Source organism: Trachypithecus francoisi, unplaced genomic scaffold (assembly GCF_009764315.1).
Source record: "Trachypithecus francoisi isolate TF-2019V2 unplaced genomic scaffold, Tfra_2.0 Contig01440, whole genome shotgun sequence".
Taxonomy (NCBI): domain Eukaryota; kingdom Metazoa; phylum Chordata; class Mammalia; order Primates; family Cercopithecidae; genus Trachypithecus; species Trachypithecus francoisi.
Window position 1 is genome coordinate 6,473,309 of NW_022681431.1, and position 27,430 is coordinate 6,500,738.

The 27,430-nt window shown below is 42.6% G+C and overlaps 1 protein-coding gene across 1 annotated transcript in view; it reads right to left on the bottom strand.

Annotated features, from left to right (window-relative positions):
- The window catches only part of PSD3 (pleckstrin and Sec7 domain containing 3), a 565,834-nt gene extending 541,958 nt beyond the window's left edge, over nucleotides 1-23,876 (bottom strand). The window contains exon 1 of the mRNA XM_033226836.1: nucleotides 23,042-23,876. Within this exon, the coding sequence (XP_033082727.1) occupies nucleotides 23,042-23,794 (753 nt within the window). The 5' untranslated portion in view covers nucleotides 23,795-23,876. The remainder of the gene's footprint in view (nucleotides 1-23,041) is intronic.
- Nucleotides 23,877-27,430: the final 3,554 nt, after the last annotated feature.

Genomic DNA, 27,430 nt, shown 5'->3' on the forward strand with positions numbered 1-27,430 from the left:
TGAGACCCCATCTTAAACCACAACAACAGCAATAAATGTCAGTAGATCTTGGCAGTGTGAAATATGCTTCCATGCCAAAGTCTAATCAATAGTTCTTCCACTGTTCTACCTGTTTTCCACTGACAGGATGGAATTCTTCTCTATGATTCCCTCAATTATAAAGTTAGCTGGAGAGGGAAAGAAGGAACTGAAAGATGAGACATGGAAGCAACCAGTCATGCAAGAGCACGAGGTTTAAAAATGGCAAGTGGCTTCGACGGTGCCCATCCCTGGTTATCTAGGCATCTTCTCTGGCAGGGTAACAACAGCCCGCTTGTTGAAGGCTCCTGGCTTCTACCTTCTCTGACTGGCCCTTTCTCTGGTTTCTTTCAGCCAGCCACAAAACACAGTGGGGCACATTCATTAGCCAGGGTTTCCTTCACAGCCTTGGCATGCTCCATGGGCATCAGCCAGGTGCCAGCCTCCACCAGCAGCATCTGCTTGTGCCTCATTTATCCTCACTCCTTCCCATTTTCCTATAACGACGGAGACTGTTTAAAAAGAAATATTAAAAAATCGTAGTTGACAAATCTTGAAAATAAGCACAGACACTCATGCACATGCACACACAGCCACACCACATTTAGAAAACAAACAAGCAAAAAAGATGAAGTCATTCACTTGGTCAAGATTCTTACAGTTAGGAATAAAAATAAAAATATTTTGGAAAATAAAAAAGGACATGGTGAAAAATTTAATCATTGGCGACAAGACAAAACAAAATACACTATTATCAACAAAATGACTCAACCCACAAGTATGTCGATTGTCAATACTGTGCTTGAATCAGGAGCAGACAGGTATTACTATCTTGTTTGTTTGCTGGTGAACTTGTTAAATCATGCATTTAAAAAAAAAATCACATCCTGGCCAGGCGCAGCGGCTCACGTCTGTAATCCCAGCATTTTGGGAGGCCGAGGCCGGGGGGGATCACGAGGTCAGGAGTTCAAGACCAGCCTGACCAACATGGTGAAACCCTGACTCTCTAAAAATACAAGAATTAGCTGGGCGTGGTGGCGTACACCTGTAATCCCAGCTACTCAGGAGGCTGAGGCAGGAGAATCACCTGAACCCAGAGAGCCGAGGCTGCAGTGAGCCGAGATCGTACCACAGCACTCCAGCCTGGGCAACAGAGTGAGACTCTGTCTAAAAAAAAAAAAAAACAATCACTTCCCAGACTTTACACACATGATGAACCTGGCTTAGAATGTTCTCCTTCTTCTTCTTATCCTTATTTTAGGTCATCTTCCTTCAAGGTCAGGTCCTATCTTCTACCCAAACTTCCTGACAACTTTCCCTCCCCCATCTGGGTCAAATTTATTGCACCCAATTGTATTGATTATCTATCTGGCAAAATTGTCCTCCAAGTGCCTTCGCAATGAAACTGTGAACTCTTTGAGGCCATTCTTCATTGCCTAGACTTCTCTTACTTCCTTTATGGCACCTAGTTCATCCAGGACACAAGTAAACTCAATCAATGGTTTAAATATTCAAACTGGTGGCTACACAATGTATTCCTCCCAATAAGCAACTGAACAAAAATGCTAACTAAGGATGTAGAATTAGAGGGATGCTTGAATAGCAGAAGTGGAGGGATCTCAGTTAATTTATGGAATCCTGGCAGTCATACATTGAGCCAGACTGGTGTTCCTCTCAATGTGTTTTGCAGTTGGAATAGAAACATGAATAAAATGCTGTCTGTTCCCTTAGAATGCTTGCAGCTGATGGGGTGATCGTCAAGTCCAAACTCCATTTTGCAGATGAGGAAACTGAAACTCAGAAGAATAGAGACTTTTTCAACACATGCAGTTAAGACCAGCAAGAGACCACTGTTTCCCCAGTTAACTCCACGACACACCATCTACACAATTTTTGTCATAGATGAATAACAACCATTCAATTCCTAATGCTTTTTCTACTTAAATCATTTAAAAAGGAATCTTTAGATTTATTATTAATGAATGGAAAGCCAGTATTATTTTCTATAAGTAAAAGATGCATACTAATATGCTTTAGATGCACAACTTCTAAAATAAAAATAATAGAAGTTGTGTTATCACTTTAAATCCACATTTTTTGGGAAACACTCCACTACATCAAAATCCATACTGACCCAAATCAGGTAAATTAGCACGCATATCATGTCAGATGTTACTACACACGTGTGATCACTCACATATGAAAAATTAATCTTTTTGCAGAAGTCATATCTATATAATATGATCTGTTTCACCTCAAATGCAAAACAAAAGAAAACTCAGGACTGTTAAAAACTAGTCAAGAAAAAAACGTCTCTTCAAAAGTGAAGGTGCCGACAGGTATTTGGTAATAAACAAAACGAAGAAATTAATTACAAGGCACGTGTAAGACAGTTGGACTTGAAGAATACAGATTTAATTAGTGTAGAAAAGCAGAGAAAAACAGCACTAGTTTCTAACTGTTATTTCAAATTTGCTAAAATCAGAGTTGACAGTTCCATTGAGTCTGAAAGATGCACCTATTTCTCTGTAGAGAAAACATTGTAGTTTCTGAATACAGGACTATCAAGCTTTTATTAATCTGAATATTTTCTAAATTGGGCACTCTAGTTAGCTGATTTTAATTGTAGCTTACCAAGAGCTAACCAATTTATTAGCTAACCAAAATATTTCCATTTTAACTATCATTGTTAAAAACATCTTTTGAAAATACAAAGCATAATTTTCTGCCAGAGGTAGTATAGAATAGCACATGTAATGTCACATTTCTTTGGATATTTGTGATGTTGTGGTAGCTCAGGCTAAATCTAGATTTTTAAATGCTTTTGATTTCCTGAGCGCCTATCATGGACTGGCCCTCTGTTTTCCTTACACAACCCCATCTGATTCTCACTACATTATGGTGAGTCAGGTATGACCATCCCTGTTGTGCAGATGAATGAATGTAGCTATCAAGAAATTAAATATTAATAGCATGTCTGGAGATCAATAGCGAGTGTAGTTTCCAAGTTCATACCCTTCTTCCTGAAGTGTGGTAGTGCAGCAGAATTGGAGGATACAGAATCCTGGCCTGAAGGTGTGCAGTCAGAATGGCATTCGTTAGTATTAAAATAAGAGTTGTTTCTTAATTTTTTATTTTTTTACTATTAACATTTTATAATCTGGCAATTTCCCTGAAGCCTTAGATATAGCACAAAAAGAAATTCAAGGCCGGGCACAGTGGCTCAGACCTGTAATCCCAGTGCTTTGGGAGGCCGAAGTGGGTGGATCACTTGAGGTCAGGAGTTCGAGACCAGCCTGACCAACATGGTGAAGCCCTATCTCTACCAAAAATACAAAAATTAGCCAGGCGTGGTGGTGCACACCTGTAATCCCAGCTACTCAGGAGGCTGAGTCTGGAGACTCACATGAACCTGGGAGGTGGAGGTTGCAGGGAGCCAAGATCGTGCCACTACTCTCCAGCCTGGGTGACGAAGTGAGACTGTCTCAAAAAAAGAAAAAACAACAACAAAAAAAGAAATTCAAGTAAACTGAGAACTGCAGGTAGCTGAATTCTAGTTAATTAAGCTTTAACAGCATGTAATTCCTAACAATTAAAGATGCCTCTAGCATGTATCTAAATAGAGTAATATTAGACATGAGAATGCTTAAATGGCTTCTTTTTTCCCCTTTTTTGATTTGTTTCTTAAAAAATATTTTTAATTATTATTTTAACTATGTTATTTTAATTATTTATTTGTAACTGTTATTTACATAACAGTCATACCTATTTATGGGGTAAATGCAACATTTTGATACAAGCATACAGTGCATAATGATCAAATGTGGGTCACTGGAATATTCATCATCTCAAGCATTTATCATTTCTTTGAGTTAGGGACATGCCAATGGCTTCTTTTGAAGTAAAGGTAGAAACATTCTAATAATACCGAGAGAATCTAAACACTGCTCAGCAAATTAATCTCCTGAATGTTATGAGGTCCCCTCTAGCAAAAAATATTCAAGATAAACCTTTCAGAGTTATGCTTTAAAAATATTAGGAATAAAATTCTTCCCACTCAACATTTTAGTATTGCCTCATTATTTGCTCTAAACATGAAATTCCAGGAATTAAAAACAAGAACTTGCTAGAATCAATGCTCTTGTAATTTTATCTTGAAGTAAAGCAGTGAACATTTACTTTCATTGTATTAAATAAACTTTATAGGAGGCCATTGTTTTGGACTGAGCTCCTGCACTAGGTCCCAACACAACAGACAAAACTAAAATGGAGTCATTCATGCTAAGCGCCACATAACTAAACTAAACTTTAAAATGGGCTAGTTTTCCAAAAAATAGGAAATTCACAGCAACCACTAGGAAGGGGTCCAGTTTACCTGAGCCAGCATAAGGAAGTCCCCTCTGTTTTAACCCTATAAGGAAAGGAACTTTGTAACGATCAGTCTACTTTTTGTTCCTTGTGTCTGCTTTCTTCCATCTTTTTCTGCCTATAAAACTCGGAGGGGAAAAAACACAAATTAGGGTTTTTTTCCTGCTCTTAGCATAACAATAATAATCCATACAGAAGATTTCTGTGCACCAAACGTGTGTGTGTTGGGAAGTTTCTCCTCTTTCTCCCCATCACCAAGCAAGCAATCAGCTCTGCTGTGGATATCAGCTGGGTGTCCTCCAATTAAATTCTGATACTATCTACCTGGAGATAGCATCGGATCCCATAGCTTGAGGGCTCCGTCTGACAAGACTGCACCCCCTGACCCTTGTCACCAGACACAAGTTTTATGTCCAGGCCTCCAGAATTTCTGACAGATCAGCTTCAAGTTGGCGTTCCCAGGATCCCCTCTTTGGGTTTGATTGATTTGCTGGAACAGTTCACAGAATTCAGGGAAACACTTACGTTCATTGGTTTATTACAAAGGGTATTACAACTGATACATAGGAAGAGATGCACAGGGCAAGGCGCATGGTAAGGGGCATGGATCTCCCATCCCTTACCCAGGCATGCCACCCTCCAGGAACCATGTGTTCAGCTATCCAGAAGTTGCCCAAGCACTATCCTTTTGAGTTTTTATGAAGGCTTCATTACATTGGCATAATTGATTAAATCACTGGTCATTGATGATCACTTTAACCCTCAGCCCCTCTCTCATCCCCAGAGGTTGAGGGGTGGGGCTGAAAGTCTCAACCCACTAACCCTGTGTTGATCTTTCTGGTGACCGCCTCCAGTCTGAAGCTACCAGCCATGAGTCAACTTGTTAGCATACAAAAAGACCACTTTGGACATTCTAAAGATTTTCGGAGTTGTATGCTGGGAAATGGGCTTGAAGACCAAACAAAGATTTCACGATAACACAAAAACCCACCTCCTTTGGTCAAGTCATGGCAGCACCTTCCTAAATCCTTAGATGGGATGCTGCCCAGTTCATGAATTGCTAATAAAAACCAACTGGATCTTTAAACTAAATTTGTTGAATTTTTAAAAACAGTTCCCACCTGGTAGATACTAGATAGAATATCATTAAAACCATTACAGAGTTTTATAACTTAGGACTTATTAGAAAATTTGGTTACACAATCCATCTCAGTTCTGAGAAAATTTTTCTTTAAAGAAATTTTAATTCTAACAAACACTTATACCTCTGGCTGGATATAAGCCATTTTGTCTCCCTCTTTTTTTAATTAGAAGGTAGCTTGTTTTTTCTTTCACCAATACACTAGTATCTTAAGGAGCAGAGGATCAACCAAGAAATGCCCTCCCAAATTCACACAAGCAGTTGACACTTTCTTTCAGGGTGCTTTTGCACAGTACATCAGGTACTGCAGAGTCTGACTCAGTCTTTCTCTCCAGACTCATCCATCTTCTCTTCTACTCCACAGTCAATACAGAGCCTGGTGGGCAGCTACCTGTACTAATATTCAGAGGTTATCTCCAACTAGCTGTGAGCCTTGGGGATGTTTTTACTTTGTATGCCTTGATTTCTTTTGTCTATAAAGTAGAAACAATAATAGACTCTATCTGATGTTGTTCTTTCAAAGATTAAATGAAATAATGCACATAACATGCCTGCCCACCCATAATAAATGCTCAATAAATGTTAGCTTATACTATTAGCCTGGAAGTCGCTTCTAGCAGGAAGCTTTTCCTAACCATTAAAACCAGGCTGGACCAGGTACAGTGTCTCACGCCTGGAATCCCAGCACTTTGGGAGGCCAAGACGGGTGGATCACAAGGTCAGGAGATCGAGACCATCCTGCTTAACACGGTGAAACCCCATCTCTACTAAAAATACAAAAAAATTAGCCGGGCATGGTGGTGGGTGCCTGTAGTCCCAGCTACTCGGGAGGCTGAGGCAGGAGAATAGTGGGAACCCAGGAGGCAGAGTTTGCAGTAAGCTGAGATCGTGCCTCTGCACTCCAGCTTGGGCGTCGGAGCGAGACTCTGTGTCAAAAAAAAAAAAAAGAAAAAGAAAAAAGAAAAACCAGGCTGGGTGCCCCAATTATTCCTTTCCATAGAGTCTTGACATTCTTGGGACACTCATCCTTTTTTTAATTATTTATCCAATGACCGTCTTTTCAGCCAGATTATAAACACCTCAAAGAAAAGCCTTATGACTATTATTATTATTTATAATCCTAGGGTCTAGCACAGAACCTAACAATGAATATCTATCAAATGCTGAAAGCTAATTACCAAAGATGTAAGACTGATGAGTTCTTTGGGCAGACTCTCATTTAAAAAAATTAGTCAGTTTGCAGGAACTGTAAATTGAGAGAAATCAGTACTGTGCTGTGCCTTCGTTTGTGAGGTAAGTCAGAGTAAAATATGATAGTAATAGTAACTTATAGTAACTACGGTAGTGCAACCTGAAATTTCCATGCCCTCTTGCACTGTACAGTATGTTCACATCCATCATTCCAGCTCAGGCTCACAGAATCTGAGAGCTGGGAAGAAATTCAAGAGTCACCTCCTCCAAGGCTTCATTTGAGGGATAAGGAAATGGAAAGACATCATTGCACCAACAGTCATTGCATTCTCTAAGACGCCTCCCACAGAAGGCACCAGAACAGCCCTTGGACTCTGACCACGTGTTCTCTGAACAAAAAAAGTCTGAATCATAACTCTCTGAGTATAACTCGAACAGCTTGTGAAAGGATGGGCAATCCAACATAAGTGGGCTGGTAGAACCAGAAGGTGGAACCACGATTGGGTGGTCCAGGCACAGAGGCTTCCCAGGCTGTCACAAGCCAGCAGCAAGGGGTGTCATTCAAGGCTCAGGATGGGAGTTGTTGTCTTATGAACTGCAGTGAGCCACAGAGAGGGCTAACGAAGCAGGCAGGAGCTGTTCTCCAGAGACCCACAGCAGTTGCCTCTGCATGACTCATATCCTCCCGCTGGAGCCAACTGGGTGACTACTGGGCTTATCAAACCCAGCCCTCTGGGCCTTTTTCTGGCCACCTTGGAGGAATGTTCCTGGCGTATCTCCCCATGCGCTCTATCTTTTCAGGTGACCGCAGCTCTCTCCTTTTAGCTTTCCAAAGTGGGACCCTTGGGGGTACAAAGGAAAATCCTTCCATCAGTCAGGCACATGGGAAGTGATTTCTGATCATGACTTGGGAGAGAATGATTTTCTATATGCCCGAAAGTTCAACCCAGTTCATCCGTTCACAGCTCAGGTCTGTGTGCTGGGAATACAGGACTGGCTACACAATCCCTTGGTTTTGGCTACCCTGCAGCCTGCATAGAGGTGATGTCTGCCAGAGCCTCCAGAGCACATGAGAAGAGGACACAGCCCCATGAGATCCTTAGTGATGGTGGAATTGACATGGGGGATGCTAAGGCTGGGGACTTAACAAAAACAGTCAGACTCAGATGGCCTTTCTTCTTACTTTACTCTTCCTCCTCTTTTTTTTTTTTTTTTTTTTTTTGAGACAGGGTTCACTCTGTTGCCCAGGCTGGAGTGCAATAGCATAATCCTGGATCACTGTAGCCTCGACCTTCTGGGCTTGAGAGATCCTCCTGCTCCAGCCTCCTGATGAACTGGGACTACGGGCGTGCACCACAACGTCTGGATAATTTTGTTTGTTTTTTGTGGAGACAAGGTTTCACTACGTTGTCTAAGCTGGTCTTGAAGTCCTCACCTCAAGTAATCCTTCCACCTCGGCCTCCAAAGGTGCTGAGATTACATGTGTGGGCCATGACAATCAGCCTCTTCTTCCCTTTTGATAGCAAAGGGTGGCAGGACAAAGAACTGACACGTTAGACCAGGGATGTGCTTGGTGCTGTGAGGCACAGGCCATCTGCAGCTGGGCTGGCTCTGACTGTGTGAAAAATGGAGGTGCTCTTTGTCACCCACATCTGCTTCCTTTCAAGGGGTGGCCTGGAAACGTGAACAGTCCAGCAAGTCCCTTCTACCATTCCCTGTCACTGTCTTTGGGCTCCCCTCCCCCAAATCCTTATTATGCTTCACAATTCTATAGAAATACCTCAGCATCCATCACACCCAACTCACAGTTCTGATGAGGCTATTCAAAGTTAATGTCAAGCTCACACAGGGCAAGTTGTTTTAAACTGTCTAAATTCAGCAGAAGAATAGCCACCCAGTGCGATAATTATTTACTTTCAGCAGCTTGAAGGCAAATGTCATTACATCTTTACAATGGTTCTCATAAATGCCATTCATTTTCATCTGCAGTTTCAAAGAATTACACAGGGGAGTTTTAAAATTTAATATAACAATAAATCTTATTCGTGTTGTGGGATCCGCTGGCCTATAAAAGCTGAGTAAGGCAGTTTCCACAAGGGCTTAGCTTGCTTGAAAAAACTTCAGAACAAAACACCATTCTTCCAGTGGGGGAAGGGAAAGGAAAAGGAACAGAATTGGAAGAGGGGCCAGCCAAGTAGCCAGTCAACCAGACTCTCTAAAGGTTCTTGGGCAGAAGCTGAATTTATGCAAAATTTAGCAGATTATGCACCCGTTACATGTACATCTGTGCAAACATGGAGCTTCCTTTCTAGTAAAGGAGATAAGATTTGTACATAAATACCTCAAATCGTGTTGAAAGTGATAGGGTCATCATCATGATAATACCAACGATTTAGTGAGAATGTTTTCTACAACGTGCAGGAAGCATGCTAAGGGCTTCAGATCTTTTATAAAAAGAATATTCACAACAACTAAAGAGTATAAAGAAAGTGAGGCTCAGAGAAGTCAAGGAATTTGCCCTGAATCACTCAGCTAGCTTGACTTTAAAACCAGAACTGACTATAAACTAAGGCTGTCAGATAAAATAGAGGACACCAGTTACATGTGAATTTCAGATAAACAACAAATCATTTGTGAGCATAAGTATCCCCCCAATATTGCTATTTTTATTGTGAAATCTGTCAGTTATACACAAACTCTCATCTTAAAAAAGCCATATATATATATATACACACACACACTTTTTTAAAAATTTTTTTGAGACAGAGTCTCCCTCTGTCGCCAGGCTGGAGTGCAGTGGCATAATCTTGGCTCACTGCAACCTCTGCCTTCAGAATTTCAGCGATTGTCCTGCCTCAGCCTCCTGAGTAGCTGGGATTAGGAGTGGTTTCTTCTGGTTAGCAGTGTCACAAAATAGACTGTTGCCCATAGTTCTGGATACTCAATCCTTATTTCAGATGAATTGCTACGGCTACGAGAAGCATAAGACTTAGAGAAAAATGTCCTGTAGATAGAATTTGTTTTTAATGTGATATGCCTAGCAAGGTTTAAACCTTTTATTTTCCTACACTCCATCAGCAAAAAATTTGGAGCATGCACTTTCAAAATATACATATTTATTTATGACTGATATATTTATACTATTGTATTAGTAGGTCATATGCAACAAAACTCCACAAAAATAAAGCTAGAGAGGCAAGATATAAAAATATAAACAGTTGGGAGGCCGAGGTGGGCAGATCACCTGAGGTCTGGAGTTCAAGACCAGCCTGACCAACATGGTGAAATGCCATCTCTACTAAAAATACAAGAAAATTAGCCAGGCATGGCGGCACATGCCTATAAACCCAGCTACACGGTAGGCTGAGGCAGGAGAATCACTTAAATGTGGGAGGTGGAGGTTGCAGTGAGCCAAGATCTCACCACGGCACTATGGCATGGGAGACAAAGTGAGACTCTGTCTCAAAAAATAAGATATATATACATATATATGTATATATATAAACAGAAGCACTATTTTCTTTCAGTACCTAGTACATTGTCTTGTACACCTCACTTTCCACACTGCTGACCCACGGCGTTCTGGTTGATTCTTTAAGTCACTGGAACTCAGCACTAACCAAGAAAAGTTGAATCCAGGACATTGAATGCAGAGCATCAATCTAGGTGTATTCATCCATTTGTGTAAAATTCAAATTTTCTTTAACTCTTTCCTTTAGTTAGGCTAGGCAGACCTGGCTTAGTGTTTTATTTTTATTTTTAAACCCTCTTCAAACAGTTCTTGAGTGTCAGGATAACTTGCAAACTTGTGGATTTTCTCCTGATCATTTTTGTCTGCTGTCCTCTCTCTCTTTTTTTTTCTGGAAGGGGGTAAAGCGGGGGACGGAGTCTTGCACTGTTGCCCAGAATGGAGTGCAGTGGTGCAATCTCGGCTCACTGCAACCTCCACCTCCTGGATTTAAGTGATTCTCATGCCTCAACCTCCCATTTAGCTGGGATTACAGGTGTGCACCACCATGCCCGGTTAATTTTTTATTTATTTATTTATTTTTAGTAGAGATGGGGTTTCGCCGTGTTGGCCAGGCTGGTGTTGAACCTCAAGTGATCCTCCCATCTCGGCCTCCTAATCTTTTTTTATTCTTTATTTCTTAATGAATTACTGTGGGTACATAATAATTGTATATGTTTATGGGGTACCAGCTCCCCTCTCTTCAAGCCTAACCCTCTTCTGCCCTGTTTATGGCTCAAGATGCTTCCCTTCTGCAGAAGACATTGAAGAGGTTAGAAATGTTCTGGGTAGAAGAAGAGAAGTGGGAAGGCTGTTGAGAAGCCTGAGGCGGGAGAGGGCCTTGACTTGAGCCTGGAAAGAGGGGAGAAAGACAACCCTGATGAACCCGGGGAGCTGCCCAGAGGCAGCACCCTGAAATAAAAGAAGGGTGGGTGCATTTATGAGATGACTTTTACAGAATTAGTCAGAATTTTACAGGCTTTCACATGTCTACCTCCTACTTCTTCTTCTTCTTTTTTTTTTTTTTTTTGAGATGGAGTTTCACTCTTGTTGCCCAAGAACACAGTGACTCACTGCAGCCTCCACCTCCCAGGTTCAAGAGATTATCCTGCCTCACCTTCCCGAGTATCTAGGATTACAGGTGCCTGCACCACACTCAGCTCATTTTTGTATTTTTAGTAGAAACGGGATTTCACCATGTTGGCCAGGCTGGTCTTGAACTCCTGACCTCAGGCGATCCACCTGCCTTGGTCTCCCAAAGTGCTGGGATTGCAGGCGTGAGCCACCGTGCCCGGTCTGCCTCCTACTTCTTAACCTTGTTAGAGGACCCTGATGCATATAACTTCACTCTTCCAACTCTACAGAGCTCTCTTGGTTTCCTGAATATTTCTTCTTCTTCTTTTTTTTTTTTTTTTGAGACGGAATCTCCCTCTGTTGCTCAGGCTGGAGTGCAGCGGCACAATCTCTGCTCACTGCAGCCTTCACCTCCCAGGTTCAAGCAATTCTCCTCCCTCGGCCTCCCCAGTAGCTGGGGTTACAGGCGCCCACCACCACGCCCAGTTAACTTTCTAGTGATTTCACCATGTTGGCCAGGCTGGTCTGGAACTCCTGAGCTCTAGTGATCCACTGGCCTTGGCCTCCCAGAGCACTGGGATTACAGGCCTGAGCCACCGTGCTCAGACAGTTTTCTGAACATTTCTAAGCCTCAATAATATTCTTGTTTTCAGAGTCTCATTTGTTCTGAACTGCAGTGGATGATTAATTTATGGAGAATTAAGATATCAGGTATACAGAACACAGAATTATGATTAGTTGAAAATAATGTATTTTGTCTTTCTATTTCAAGATGGGAGAGGTGGGTAAGAAAACTCATTTCTATTCAGACATGGAGAAAAGAGAGAAAACTCAGGCCATGGGCTGCCAGCTGCTCAAATACAACCAGGACACAGAAGCAGTGGAGCTGTTGAACCTGAAAGCATGCAGCCTAGGGTGAGAGGCAGTTGAGCCAAAATTAGGGTGGATGGAGGACTGGCAATCAAAGCAGGGAGGCTCTCCAGGGTCTGCATATTCTGTGCCAGGCTCAATTCCAAGTTCTTTACATATTATAACTCACGTAATCCTTATTTTCCATCTGGCTCTGAAGTCTGTACTATGCTGAGTTCATGCGGAAGGACCCAAGTGAATGCAAAATTGCTTGAATGCTTTTGTATCGTAGAAATTTCCTGGCCCTTGGCCCAACTTTAGAGGACAGGGAACGCTGAGACTATCCAAGACTGAATTCCTTGCTGGTCCAGTAGAATGAGGATTTGGGACTAGATTTTATTAAAGATATTAAAATACTTAATTATCTGAAAATGTTGATTTGTATACCTGCTATGCTTGTAATTCGTGAATAACTTAGTTTGTTCTTTTTCTTGCCTCATAACTGAATGATAACCCAGGTTTTTTTTCATAAGGTACAGACTGTTCCACCTGCAGCAAAGGCCAAGCAAACCTGAAAAGAGATGAGGTGGGGAATTCATGCTATACAGTATTTGGTCAGGCTTCATGATTAAGACAGGCCTGGCAGGGCATGGTGGCTCACATCTGTAATCCCAGTACTCTGGGAGGCCAAGGCGGGTGGATCACTTGAGGTTGGGAGTTTGATACCAGCTTGGCCAACATGGCAACACCCCATCTCTACCAATAATACAAAAATTAGCCCAGCATGGTCGCACATCCATGTAATCCCAGCTACTTGGGAAGCTGAGGCACAAGAATCGCCTGAACTCAGGAGGCGGAGGTTGCAGTGAGCCGAGATCATGCCACTGCACTCCAGCCTGGACAACAGAGTGAAACTGTCTCTCAAAAAAAAAAAAAAAGATAGGCCTAAGAGGTCTTAATAATTGTCTTGTCTGAGAGGGAAAAAGGCAAAAAAGTCAATCTGTACATGACTGTTGTGAACTGACATATTGTAAGAGGGGTCACAAATTTCCAAATCGTATTTTTGTTCGGGGATCATGGCCTACTTATTCTCAATTGAATCACCTGCTCTGATTTGCTATTCAAACATCAGAATTGTTTATGTGCTGCATCAAGATTGCAGTCCTTGCACTGGGAGCCTCATCCAAAGCAGCATCCTCAAACCAACCTCAGCTCCCCAACTCCCAACACGGTTTGACCAGCAAACAGCTTTGGAGTCACTGGCTTGGATCGAGTTTACAGAGCCCATTGCTGTGTTTCTGCTGTCTCTTAGCAACGTCTTGCAGGGTGGCCTTATTCGGTTGCCATCACTGTCTGGCACCTGGGAAGGGAAATCTTCCAGGATGAGGAAAAATCTCCCAGGTCCAGGGGATGCCACCACTCTCTCATGTACAGACACACAATCTAGAAAATCCAGATTTTCTAATCTGGATTTCAAATTCTCCAATGTTGTCTTAAATGATGCATATTTTTTGTGCTGAAATATGTACTTCATTTTATGACATTGTATTGTTTTCCATACATGTAGTTTACTATTTTTAGTTTATTCTTATGCCTTTGAATAAAAGGTATAATTTTATAACTCAGAAATATTTCTGAAAATTAATTACTATTATTATTATTAGTTTTTGAGATGGAGTCTTGCCCTTTTGCCCAGGCTGGAGTACAGTGGTGTGATCTTATCTCACTAGAAACTTCACCTCCCAGGTTCAAGCAGTTTTGCTGCCTCATTCTCCCAAGTAGCTAGGATTACAGGCGTGGGCCACCATGCCTGGCTAATATTTTTGTATTTTTAGTAGAGAGAGGATTTCACCATGTGGGCCAGGCTGGCCTTGAACTCCTGACCTCAAGTGATATGCCTGCCTCGGCTTCCCAAAATGCTGGGATTACAGGCATGAGCCACCATGCCTGACCATTAATTACTAATTTTTAAAATAGATTCATTTTCGTTGTAGAGATAATCTCTCACTATGTTGCCCAGGCTGGTCTCAAACTCCTGGCCTCAATGATCCTCCCACCTTGGCCTCCCAAATTGTTGGGATTACAGGCATGAACCACTGCACACAGCCTACAAACCTTAATCTTGATTTTCAGGTTTCAGACCAATTCACTCCTTGTGTCTATGATCACATCGCTGCTATATTCTTTCCTAATGAATTATGAAATTCACACATGAACTCAGGAGAAGTCAAAAATGCAAATCCTCTTTACATTCTTTCAATTCGGCAAGGTTTCACCTCTTTCAATCTGATGGCCCCTGAAGTGCATCTCTACTGAGACTCTTCTCTGACTCAATGCAATACAAATGGTGACTTTTTCCCTCAATTATGATGTGCAGATAGTAACTTGGACAGTAATTACCCCATTATAGGCTTGCACTGATTAAAGTATTAAACCTTTGTAAATATACTACCAGTGTTTCTTGCTGTATGTTTTAAAATGCCTCTTTGCATGTATGTTTATCTGCCCTAAAAGCTTATAGAAAGCAGAAAAAGAATCTTCTATATGTATTATAAAGGACTCAGAGAAACATTTAATAAGTAATTTAATAATGCATACGTTAACTTACACGTAATCAACAATTTAATTCCTGCATTCACTTTGAATACATAGCTTCTAATTGGATTTATGTAATACTTTTTCTCCAAAGAGCTTCACAGGCTATAAACACAAGGCAACCTAATAAATGAAGAAAAGGCAGGCGCCAGCCAGAAGCGGTTCACAAAACAATATAAGAAGATAGGTTGTTATGGAGGATGCTCTCAATAAAAAAGAGGGTGGAAGGGCAATTTGCAGAGTATGCTAAGAAAAAGTTCACTTACAAAAAAAGAGTGAGGATGAGAAAAGAAAGAATTTTTCTATGAGCTTTCTCAAATGGCATGAAAAGAAAAGTAGGAATGATTTATTTCAGGTGAAAATATTTATTTTATAGGTTGTTTAAAGCCTAGAGTAGAGCTGGATCTACTTGCCTTACAATGGAAACAAATGTGTTTTCTAGTTTCCTGGCCTGTAGTAGATTTAGAAAAGGATGTTAGAGGTAGGCATAGGAATAATAGTGTGAGGAGATAGGCCAGAACAGAGGAAACTGAAAAACTGCTAAAAAGCAAAAAGAACTTGGAGAACAGAGTACTAGCGGGACAGGGGCAAATATAAAATTTTATTAAATATAAGGGCAAATAGTCTTAAAGACCTAAGGGTACCAAGCAATACTTGGGTACCAGCAGCAAGACTAGAGTGATTACTTACATTATCAGATTAAATTATGTTGTGTGTATGATGTTTAATGAAACAGAAACACAGTGAATATTAAATGCTCATTAGAAAAGTTTTTATCCAAAATGTTTTTAAATTGTTACTTTAAAGGTCAAGCAAAATTTGTTTTTTAAAGAGAATTTCTGTGGGACATTTTAAAAGAACCCCCATCCTTACTCCTTTCTTTCCTCCCTCCCTTCCTTCTCTCCCCACCCTTCTGACAATTAGCGCTATATACCTACCCATGCAACTCTGTGACCTTGGGTAGCTAGGAAGCACAGAGCTAAGTCTGAATGTCAAACATATCAGTTCTGTAGGACTTTATGGGACGGACTTTCTGGTTGTTTTTCTAATCTCAACCTCGTCTTTCCTTGACCTTGACTTTTATTTATATATTTCCTAGACTTGATTGTTTATTACCATTTTCCTTTCACCATTGTTTTTATTTATTATTTGTGCTATTGTCGTAGGATATTGGAAATGCTTTATGGAGAAGATTGAGTCTATCTAAACAAAGTCTCCTGAGACTTCTCTGAGATATCTGTGACATGAGATAAATGGTTTAACATTTTCATTGATACTGCATCCTACAATCAGTGAGAACTCAATGAAGAGCAGCCAGGCTCCTTGCAGATAAAATGAGATTTTTCAATGATATAACATTTTAAGCGCTTGAATAACTCCCTGGGGCTTTTAAACCTCGTAATCTGCTGTAACTGGTTATTGAAAGGTTAATGCAAAGTCACACATCCTGAAAATTGAAAGTTTAATTCCAAAAAGTTAAAATTGACTAAATATAATCACAGGAAATAAGCACAACATGAAGGGCAGCCAAAAAAGAGTCACAGCTGCTGATGACTTTAGAAGGAAGGAAGGTGGACGTCCTAAAAAAAAAAAAATGCAGCCCTGCCATTATCCGACAATGTCAACTCCATATAGCCACATTTTGTCATTTGCCCACCTTTTTCATTTGCCTAGAAACATTCGCAGAGAGTTGTCAGCTAAGAGTGTAAACTGATTGCTTTGTATAAATGTTCTATCAGAGCTCTCTCAGACTTTAGGGAAGCTAATATACATTGTATAGCTTTTGGGAGATTTTTAAAAACAACATCCTTGAACTTTGTAATATATTGGAATCAAATCATTGTGTGATGTGATTTATAAATAGATTTGCTTATTTATGCTTATTTAATAGACACGCTAAATCATATGGTACAGTTCAAGGCTCAGTATAACCCAATTCAGGGAATGTGGCTTATCTCCAACTTTTTGGTGTTCTGACTTCTGGAATACTGGCTCAGGAATCCCAGAGAACTGATGTAAAGTTGAAGAGACCACAAGCAAAATCCATAATAGTCATTTGATCACCACACAACCTGCTTGCACTAAGTCTTTTGTAAGTCTCATAGCATCCTATAGTCTCTATAAATCTACAAGAAAAAAAAAATTTGTTGTTTTTGAGACAGAGCCTTGCTCTGTTGCCCAGGCTGGAGTGCAATGCCACAGTCACAACTCACTGCAGCCTCGAACTCCCAGGCTCAACTGAGATTCATTCCTCAGCCTCCCAAAGCTCTGGGATTACAGATATGAGCCACCGAGCCAAGCCAGGGAAAAAAAAGTCTTTCAAGAGAAAATTTTTTACCATATCATAACCAGTAGCAGATTGTGGAAGCAAATCTATTTATAAATTACATCAGGTAATGATTTTATTCTACTATATTACAAAGTTCAAGGATGCTGTTTTTAAAAATCTCCCCAAAGGCTATAAAATGTATAATTTTATAGTACATTTATAGATTCTATATTAATTATACATTAACCTATAATTTAATCTCAAAATGTAAAATTGGAGACAGCTCAGATAGAACATTTATACAAAGCAATCGGTTTACACTCTCAGCTGACAATTCTGGGCATTGATTGGGTTGACTGTCTGTATTTCCTCCTTTGCTCTCTGTTCCCTGTCAACTTTTATGAGTCGTCCCTCTCCCAGACCTCCATGGCATAACCACCTTCAGGATCTCAACACCCCTGTTAGCACAATGCGAGCCGCACCTACCTCTGTGCCCACCATAGTAGACTGTGTGGGTACCAGCCCACATCAGACCAAAAAGTCTCTTCCCAGGGATGCAGGCCTAAGAGATTTCAGTCTTAGCCTGGATTGTCTTCTAGGGAGAAGACATGTAAACCTGGGAGTGGTGTGGGTCAAATTCCTCCCTGTGGAGTAGGGAGATGAGTAAGCAGATGGGCAGAAAGACAAAGAGGGATTCAGAGAAGACTGAAGAACAGGCAAGCAGAAGATAGCAGAGGAGAGATGAAAACAAGACAACTGACATATTGAAGTTGCATTGAGTCCCTGTGTCCCAGCTCCCAATCCAATTGCTTTTCAACATGTTGCAGGGACACAGCTGCAAAGGTGTCCTTGCACTCTTGGCCCTCTGCTTCCTATAGGTAGATCCAGATGCTGAACTTCCAGGAGGATTGCCCCTATACAGCGATCCACAGGACTCCTGTGTGTGAACATTGAAGGATGGGGTAAGGAGAGAAAAAGAGCAAGAGAACGTTGTCATGGGAACACCAAGGCAAATCACAAGATGAAAAAGGATTGAAACCCATTCTACTATCTCAGGCTTTATTTATTCAAGTAATAAATCAAGACATCTGTGTCAAAACCAATGAAGCATAAAATGAACTAAAGATAAGCTTTTCAATCCCATCAATACTGCCTCCTAAATACCAGAATCTTTTAAAATGGATGTTTCACTGCACATTTAATCTATATTTCTGTTAAAATTACTATATGAGCATTTGTGCATGCTCGTTCTTTGTTCTAGTGTCTTTTATAAAATTCTAAATAACTCACCAAGTAGAATTAATATAAAGACAGAATTGTCTAGAATACTATTTTATGAGAAAAACAACTTCTAAACTTATGACAGACCAGAAAAGTCGAATAGGCTTGAGTAATGAAGGGTTTACCTTTAATGAGGTAAGTGACTGCTTCCTGGGGGTTAAGTAGACCAGGGAGTCAATGTTCAACTTGTAGAAAGGGACTTTATTTAACTAGAACCATTACAGGACAGACAGTTTGCAAATTCTGTGGTGGGAATTTGCATTACTGTTCAAAGAAAGCACTGACTCTTTCATATCTGTGAATGTCTGGCTCCTCATAGATCCCAGTTTTCCTTAAGAAAGGTAAGCTCACTCTATATGTAAGTTTTCTGTAGTGAAGTCATTTGACAAAATAATGAATCTTTATAGAGAAGCTGAGATAGATGAAAATACCTTTTCCTTTTCTTTTTTTTTTTTTTTTGAGACAGAGTCTAGCTCTGTTATCCAGGTTGGAGTGCAGTGGTGCAATCTTAGCTCATTACAACCTCCACCTCCTGGGTTCAAATGATTCTCCTGCCTTAGCCTCCCTAATAGCTGAGATTACAAGTGCCCGGCACCATGCCTGGCTAATTTTTATATTTTTAGTAGAAACGGGGTTTCATCATGTTGGCCAGGCTGGTCTCAAACTCCTGACTTCAAATGATTTGCCAGCCTCAGTCTCCCAAAGTGCTGGGATTACAGGCGTAAGCCACTGCACCTGGCCAAAATAAATTGTTTTAATACTTATCTTTCCTTAAAGAGTTTTGTTCCCTTTCTGTATTCATAGATGCACAGGTATTATAGAATTCTTAAGGTAGAAAGATTTCCTGGAGAAAATGAGAGAAGCTAGCTTTGTTCAGTGAGTTGTCAGAGCCCACAGAGCTAGTTTGCCAGCAAAACCAGAGCTTCTTTTTCATCTTGTAAATTAAACAAAAACTTTCTACCCAAAATGTAATGTACTTTATAGATTTACATTTCAGACATTAGTTTGATTTTAAGGAAGAGCAATCAAAGACAGAGAGTTCACACTATTTTTCCTAGTCTGCTAGACAGTGTCTGCAAACAAGAAAATAGACCTCCACTGCATTTCCATTGATTAGATAAACGAATGATGTCCCAATGCCTGTCTCACTCTCACACAAACCCCTGCTGGCTCCTTGCCTGGTATGCTCATTTCCTCACTGTCTCCTAAACCCTGAACACTCTTACAAGCTAGTGATCAAAGCTCAAAAAGTGGATTGGTTTTGAGGACCGATGGTGAGGGAGGAAGGGAGAAAGGAAGACCAAAATAGAGCAGTCAATTTTTTTGGATATTTAAAGCCATAGATAAAATTGAGGTCAGTAAAAATGAGCAACATTAAAAAACATATTTACCACTAATTTTCTAAGGCTGTTTATACACCAAAAGTCACTGCTATTTTAAGACATAAAATATGTAAAATATGAAGACCTAGCAAAAAAAATTTAAGATGTGGAAATGTCCTGAAACAATGAGAGACAAAGCTTTTCCCCCTTCTCTTTTGAGTTGGGTCTGCTTTCCGTATCTTCTTACCTTTAGCCCCAAGTTCAAATCAAATGTGAACAGTTCCCTGGGTTCCCACAGAGGGGCAGCAGCACACGAGGCCCAGGAGATGGTTTGGGCAGACTCTGGCCCCCACCCATAGAACATTCTCTGATTTACACTGACAGACTCACCATGCGAATGTTAGAGCCCTCCGTTGGCACCACCCTGAGCTGAGTCTCCACGTCCCCCACACCTAGGCCTTCACTGCTTCTAGAAAGCTGGCTGGACTCATTCGCATAAGGTTAGGTCACTAGACCTAAAGTCCTGAGGGTCTTTCTCCCACCCTCTCCACCAGAGGAATTAGGAGCACAGTACAGACCACCAGGCCTCAGGAAATGTAGGGTTACTTCCAAGGAAATCTTGCTAGCTAGAAAGACAGTGAAACACAGCAGAGAGAGCCCTGGCCTCGGAGCAGACAACTTGAGGGCTACTTCGTCCTAGTCCCATGGAGTTGCTGACCATCCGCAAGCATCTGTCCCTTCACCAGTGAAGTGGGTTGATAATAACATACATCCTTGCAGAATTTTGAGATTTTCATAAGAGGAAGTAGCGCAATGGAAGCTGTCCAGGTCACAGAACGCTCTGATTATTTTTACTAAAGCCTAGTCATAGAATAAACTAAGAACCAACCAATGAAGATTTGTTCTTCGTTCCTTAGAATACTTGGAAAGACGCAAGCCAACAGTTTTTACTCTGGAGCCTGCGATGTTTCATCATGGAGAGAATACATTGAGCCATTTCGAATCCTGCAAAGAAGAAAGTTTACTCTTCAGATCCAGGATTTTCCAAGTTGATACTAGGACCTCAAGTCTACTGTACATGTGTAGGAATGGAGTTTCCCTCCCTGCAACTGACGTTCCCCTTTAATAAACATAACTGAGCACATTTTCCCTGAGTTCATTGACTGAAAGCTTCCACTGTGGGGGATGGATGGTGTTAGCATCCACAGTGGTCAAGAAGATATTATATTTTCATCAATCAGCTTTTGGATACTTTGCTACAACTCATATAGCTACATTCCAAAACATGAAAGGATTGAGTAATTTTCACACACTCATCTTTCAAGTCTAGATAGCACCTTAATCTGTCCAGGGCTGGACAGATGGAAAAACTATTGTGTTGCTTTGTCTACCACCCAACCCTGGGCGGGGGTTCCCTGGTGAGTGATAGCCATAGCGCACCCACAGCATCCGAGGGGGCTAATTTCCCAACTCCCCTCTCTCCCCACGGCAGAGGGAATCATACAGTCTGACCACCTCTGACTCCATGGGTTCTCTGGTCCTCCCTGGTGTCTCATTGATTTGGCTTCTCCTCTTTTCTCCCTTAGGACTACTGAGGGCCCCTTTCGCTTTACCCCACAAATCTCCACCACGGTGTGAAGCAGGGGACGTCATCAATGTTTTCATGATGGAAAAACTGAGCCTCAGAGAGCTCTGGCGGCTTGCTCTGAACAAGGACTCGGACTTGGGGCTTCTAACTTTTTAGCCAGGAATCCTGCAACCTTTAACTCAGACCGAGCAGATGTCGGGGGCCCATTTGCAGAGGGGTCTGAATAAGGTGGACAAGGATGAGATCCACACACTTGGACCAATTCCCAAAGTGCCTCTCCCCAGAGAAATGGCAACAGCTCTGAGGCTTCAGCTTATGCCCCAAAGGCGGGAGGGAAGAGTGGGAAAAGATAAGGTTTTCAAGTCATCAGGCCAGCACTGAAGTACACAAACAATGACTGTGTGACCCCACGTACAGAGATGGGCTCTGACGCAGCGGTTTGTCATTCCTCCTAAATCCCGGTAGGAAATAAGAGATGCAAGAATTAGGATGGAATGTAAACTATTTCTTAAGGAAGCATGCTAGCATCTCTTCCTCCAAGAGTGCTACTCTGGAGAGAACTTTCTCCCCGATTCTTAACTGTGGTTATGCAAGCCCTTGTTAGAAAAGGGAAGGAAGGGTGCCGTGAGAAGCCTGCAGGAGAGGGCATGGTGTTCAGATGAAGCGGCACCCCCTCCAAGCCCATGAGAGGCCCCTGCCAGATGCTGTGAATTTCATTCATTTCTTCTGTGACTTCCCTGAGATTCCTCTCCATGCTAACCCTCAACAGTCCAATGACCCCCCTCTTCCTTCCATCTCATCCCACCACCCTCCACACCCTTCCTCCCCTCTACCGTCATGCTCACACACATGCAAAGGATAGCAAGATGTCCACACTGTGAGAAAAGAAAGCTGAATGCATACTTTTAATTTTTGTCCACCCATTTTGAGAACAGTGCACCTGAGCTGGGGGGAGAGGGTGGGTTGCAGACACCAGCACGATGGGAAGGCTGGGCCAGAAGTAAGGAATGTGAGATGCTAACAAGGGCAGGCAAGGCCGTGATCAGAGGCAGAGCCCATAGAGCTGGAAACAGGAGCCCACAAAGCTGGAAAAGACCCTGGAGGCCACACAGGGCTGCCCTCCTCTTCCAGATGGGGAACGGAGGCTCCTATCCTAGGCTGCACATCCATTTGGTGGTGGTGGTCTAGGTGTGTTTGGGAGATGGGAGGTAGATAAGAGCCCTGCAAAGTCAGGTGTTCCTGGATGACAGTAGGGTGTGGCTGAGTTCCAAGGCTGTGCTCCAGTTCTGGAAACCTCCACAGCTCCCTGGAGCCTCCCCCATTGTTCCTAATGCCCATTCTGGAGAACAGACTTTGCTTTCGCCCTTGTCTTTCTGCAAGGGTGGGGAGGATATTTGCCCAGTCACATCTCCATCCCCTCCTCTGAAACTGGAGCTGTGGAGCTCTATTTCTCAAAGTGGTTAAGAGGAGTAACAGGATGTGAGAAAATGCCGAGCACATCACAGGGCCCAATAAATGTCTGGGTACCTCCTTTGTCCTTCCTTCTGGTGTTCCCCCATAAAGTATGCCTGACTTTTCTACTCCCATCTTTGGCAGAAATCTTGGGAAACAGTTGATCCTTGCCTCCTTCCAAACAAATGTTTCTGGCCTGGAAGGTGGCAGAGGACAGAGCCAACGCCAGGCCTGGGAAGGCTGCGGCTCGTGGGTATCTCTGCTGTCAAGGTGTGGCCCATTCAAGCAGAGGAGAGAACCAATGCCAGAAACTGGGGGCCAGGGTAGCATGTCTGTCCCCTGGCCCCCTTTCTTCTGCTGGGTTTCAGGCCATGCGAGTTCTTACCTTGAGAGGCAGAGTGGCAGGCGGGGCTGGGCAGCCCTTGCTGGTGTGCACAGCTGGACAGTACCTGTAGAGCCGTGCCCTTGTCGCCTGCACTGTGGGACCTGTGGCCTCCTTACAGCTCCCGGGGAGTATTTGGCAGGTCTCAGCACCTCTCCTCAGCACATTCTTTTCCTCTCCATCTGCAGTGTGGACCAGGACAGCCCTTGGAGGGAAGCATCCCAAGTTATCCCTGCATCGGGGGTCCATGCCCCACAGGTCCTGGGTGGCAGAAGTGACTGGCCAGTGCTTCCAGCCCATGGAGGGACTGCTGCTTTCATCAGTCATGACGGGAGCTGGGCTAGGAAGCCTCCATGCCCGGGGCTGTAGCCAGCCCAGTGTCTTGGAGGCAGGGGCCTGGCAATGCCTGTAATGTGGGGATCTGTAATCGCCACCCCTGCTTACATCGGGATCCTGGGATTTTTTCCTCCCTTCCTTCTTTTCCCTTGGAGCAGAGCAAGTGAAAGCAGCTGGTTCCTCCGTCTCAGGGCCTGCCTTCTGCAGCAGCCTCAAAGGAGGGGCAGCTGAGCCCTGTGTGCGCCTGAGGTCTGGGCCTGCCAAGAAGCCTGTCCTGGGACTTGGGAAACTGTGTCCCTCCTCCAGGCCCCCTGGGGTTGCGGCTGGAGACAGGGCGGGGAGAGCGCAGGCTGGAGGAGCCCGCAGCTGGATGAAGAGGAAGGAAGTTTTCATCTGCTGCTGCTGAAACTGCCCAGCCATTTCCTCCAGGGGGGTCGGGCTGGTCCCTGCCAGGGTGGAGTTTCAGGCCTCAGTGCCCAGGGATGCGAACAGCAGCAGCTGTGGGCAGACGTGACTCAGCCCCATGGTTCCACCGACAGCCTGAGGAAGCAAACAACAAGTCTTCAGCTCCGGGGTAGTTTTAAACTAGGGGATCAGATAATGATCGTGGCCATGGAACTGGACTCTGCACTTACATCACAGAATCAGCAAAAGATATTAGTGGAGAATAATCTACAAGTGAGGGGTGGCAGTGAGGACAGTCAAGACAACCCCTCTCACCTTTGTTTTCGTTTTTGTTGAGACAGAGTCGGGCTCTGTTGTTCAGGCTGCAGTGCAGTGGCATGATCTCAGCTCAGTGCAACCTCTGCCTCCCGGGTTCTAGTGATTCTTCTGCCTCAGCCTCCCGAAGAGCTGGGATTACAGGCACCCGCCACCACGCCCAACCAATTTTTGTATTTTTTTTTTAGTAGAGACGGGGTTTTGTCATGTTGGCCAGGCTGGTCTTGAACTCCTGACCTCAGGTGATCCATCCGCCCCACCTTGGCCTCCCAAAGTGCTGGGATTACAGGTGTGAGCCATCACAGTTGGCTGCCTCTCGCCTTTGTGTATCTAAACGAAATCACTTTTTCTTCACTGTCTCCTTCCTCCTATTTGAAATGAAAACACTATTCATTTCAGAGTTTAATCCTAAATTCTGTGTTAGCTATTCTTGTGATTTGGTGACTGACCTGTGAGACACTGCTTTATAAATGAAGCCTCCAATAAACTTTGACGTGTACTTTTCATCTACTTTGTTTGCATTATTTTTACTAAATACTTTTAAGCCTCTAGGATAAAGTGTACAACAGACAGTTGTAACCAACTTTAATGTTGTCATGAATTTGCGCTTTAAATCCTGCGGTCATTTATGGATTCTCTAGGAGGGGTCCCACATCAAAATATTTGGTGTCATGATTTGTGTCCCCTCCAAAATTCTGGTGCTGCCAATGTGATAGTAGGAAGAGGGGGGTGGCATTTCAGAGGCAATCGAATCCTGAATGTGCTCCCTTCATTAATGGGATTAAGACCCTTATAAAAGAAGCTTCACACAGCTGTTGAGCAGTAGGTTGTCCTTCTGCTTTCCACCCAGTGAGGACACAGTATTCCTCCCCTCCAGAGTACATAGTCCTCACCAAACAAGGCACCAGGTACCTTGATCTTGTACTTTCCAATCCCCAGAACTGTGAGAAACCAAATTTCACTTCTTTATAAATTACCCAGTCTATGGTATTTTCTTAGAGCAGTATGAAAGAAACTTGGTATTAACTCACCCTCCAAAATGAAAAGAAAGTGGTATTTTGTTGCAGCTCTGCAGAAGACACTTAGCATCAAAGAAAGAAAGAGAGAGAGAGAAAAGAAGAAGGAAGGAAGGAAGGAGGGAAGAAAGAAAGAAGGAAAGAAGGAAGGAAAAAAGAAAGAGGAAGGAAGAAAGAAAAAGAAAGAGACAAAAATACAAAGAAAGAAGGAAAGAAAGGAAGAAAAAGAAAGAATTAAGAAAAAAGAAAAACATAAGAGAGAAAGAAGAAATAAGATTAAAAAAAAAATAAAAATAAAAAACAAACCCAGGTAACAAATCAGGCTGGAAGGGTTTTTTGTTGTTGTTGTTGTTTTTAAATATAATTTAGCCCATCCTAATTAGAGGGAAGAAAAAAATAATCTAACCTTCTAACTTGTGACAACTTGGCAGTGCTTTTTAAAAACGGAGATCATTTCTTTCTAGCAAATTGTAACAGGTAATTGAAAACTATAACAAATAAAAAATGAGACAAAAGGAAGAAGAAAAGAAATCACCTTAAAATTCAGTTGAGTCACTCACATTCAGAGTATTTCTATAGCCTCAGTACCTCTCAGAGGGAAAGGAACTTTTCTGAGTCATGCTGACCTTGTACCTGAGGTGGAAAGAAGGCAGGTTTGAGAAAGCTCCAGTCTTCATCAATGTGAAATAACTTGACTAAAAGGGAACCAGGAAATCATCCTCCAAAACAAAGTGAGCATGTGGTCTAGAACTTCCTTGCTCTGCATGCAGCATCGTGTCAAGTCTGGGTGAATTCTCTCTTCCTGACTCCTCAGCATCCCTGCACGTGGGCAGCACCCCTGGGGCATCAGGGGCCACTGACCCTGGCTGACCATGGCAGGCCAGGCTTCATGAATCCTTGGAAATTCTCAGGATGCCAGGATGCCCGGTCAGAGTCTTATGATAGTTTTCCTTGTTAAACATCTTTACACAGTTTTTTCACCAAAGGTTAAGGAGGTTTTGCTCACATTTCCAGATAGCTGGCAAGCGACTCAATCTACATCTCATTTAGAAATGTGCTCAAATCTGTTTAGGCCAGGCACAGGCTGCTATAATCCTTTTTATCGCAAATACCAGTACAGAGAATATATATATATATATATTTTTTGAGACGGAGTTTTGCTCTGTCGCCCAGGCTGGAGTGCAGTGGCCAGATCTCCGCTCACTGCAAGCTCCGCCTCCCGGGTTTATGCCATTCTCCTGTCTCAGCCTCCCGAGTAGCTGGGACTACAGGCGCCTGCCATCTCGCCCGGCTAGTTTTTTTTGTACTTTTTGGTAGAGATGGGGTTTCACCATGTTAGCCAGGATGGTCTCGATCTCCTGACCTCGTGATCCGCCCGTCTGGGCCTCCCAAAGTGCTGGGATTACAGGCTTGAGCCACCGCACCCGGCCCAGAGAATATTTTGACAAAATCATATATGTCCAAGTGTAATTGTATGTTGATCTCATTACATTAATGTTCATAAAATATTTTACATAAGTGATGTCTAGTCCTCTATAGGTAATTTTCACACTCTCTTATACAAGAACTTGTCTGAACATTGCAGTCACTCTACAAACAGTACTGTGTGTTGACTGATTAACTGCCAACAACATAGGAAGCTATGTCTTCATATGCAACAGGAATTTGGGTGAGAAGAAACCATCATTCTGTTTTAGCTTCTGAAGGTGCCAACCATGATGCCAGGTGCTTTGCACAGTGTATTTCATTCAAGACACAGCACCATCCTGTGAAGTAGGTGGCATCATTTCTATGTTGCAGTTAAGGAACGTGAAGCTCAGGGAAGGCACAACTGCCCCAAGTAGGCAGGGGCTTTAACGAGCCGTCAGATGAGAAGTTTCACTCCTTGACCTCTTTCCATTTCAAACATCCAACTTCTAAACCAAATGAAGTAAAGTACCAAAGAAACCATGGTGGTGCAGGTAGCATGTCCAGGGCACTTCTCTCTTCTTTTTATTTGGAAGCTCACCACAGTGGGGATTACTGTCCAATATTTCATTTCTGGGTTGTGCAGGCTGAAATAGGAGAAGGGTAAAGAAATGGTGGATGACACTTGAGAGCTGACAGGAGTGCTGACTTGGAGGATTCATGTAAGACATTTCCTTGGGACACCCTTAAGTATTAGGAGGCACATTTAGGGGATGGGAGTTCTGTATGAGAAGTTGGGGAAAGTGCCAGAGAAACACGAGTAAACAGCAGAGTGATTTGAGAGCACAGACTTTGGTGCGACGCAGACATTTCTCAGCCCTACTTCCACTGTGTGGCCATGTGACCTCAGGCA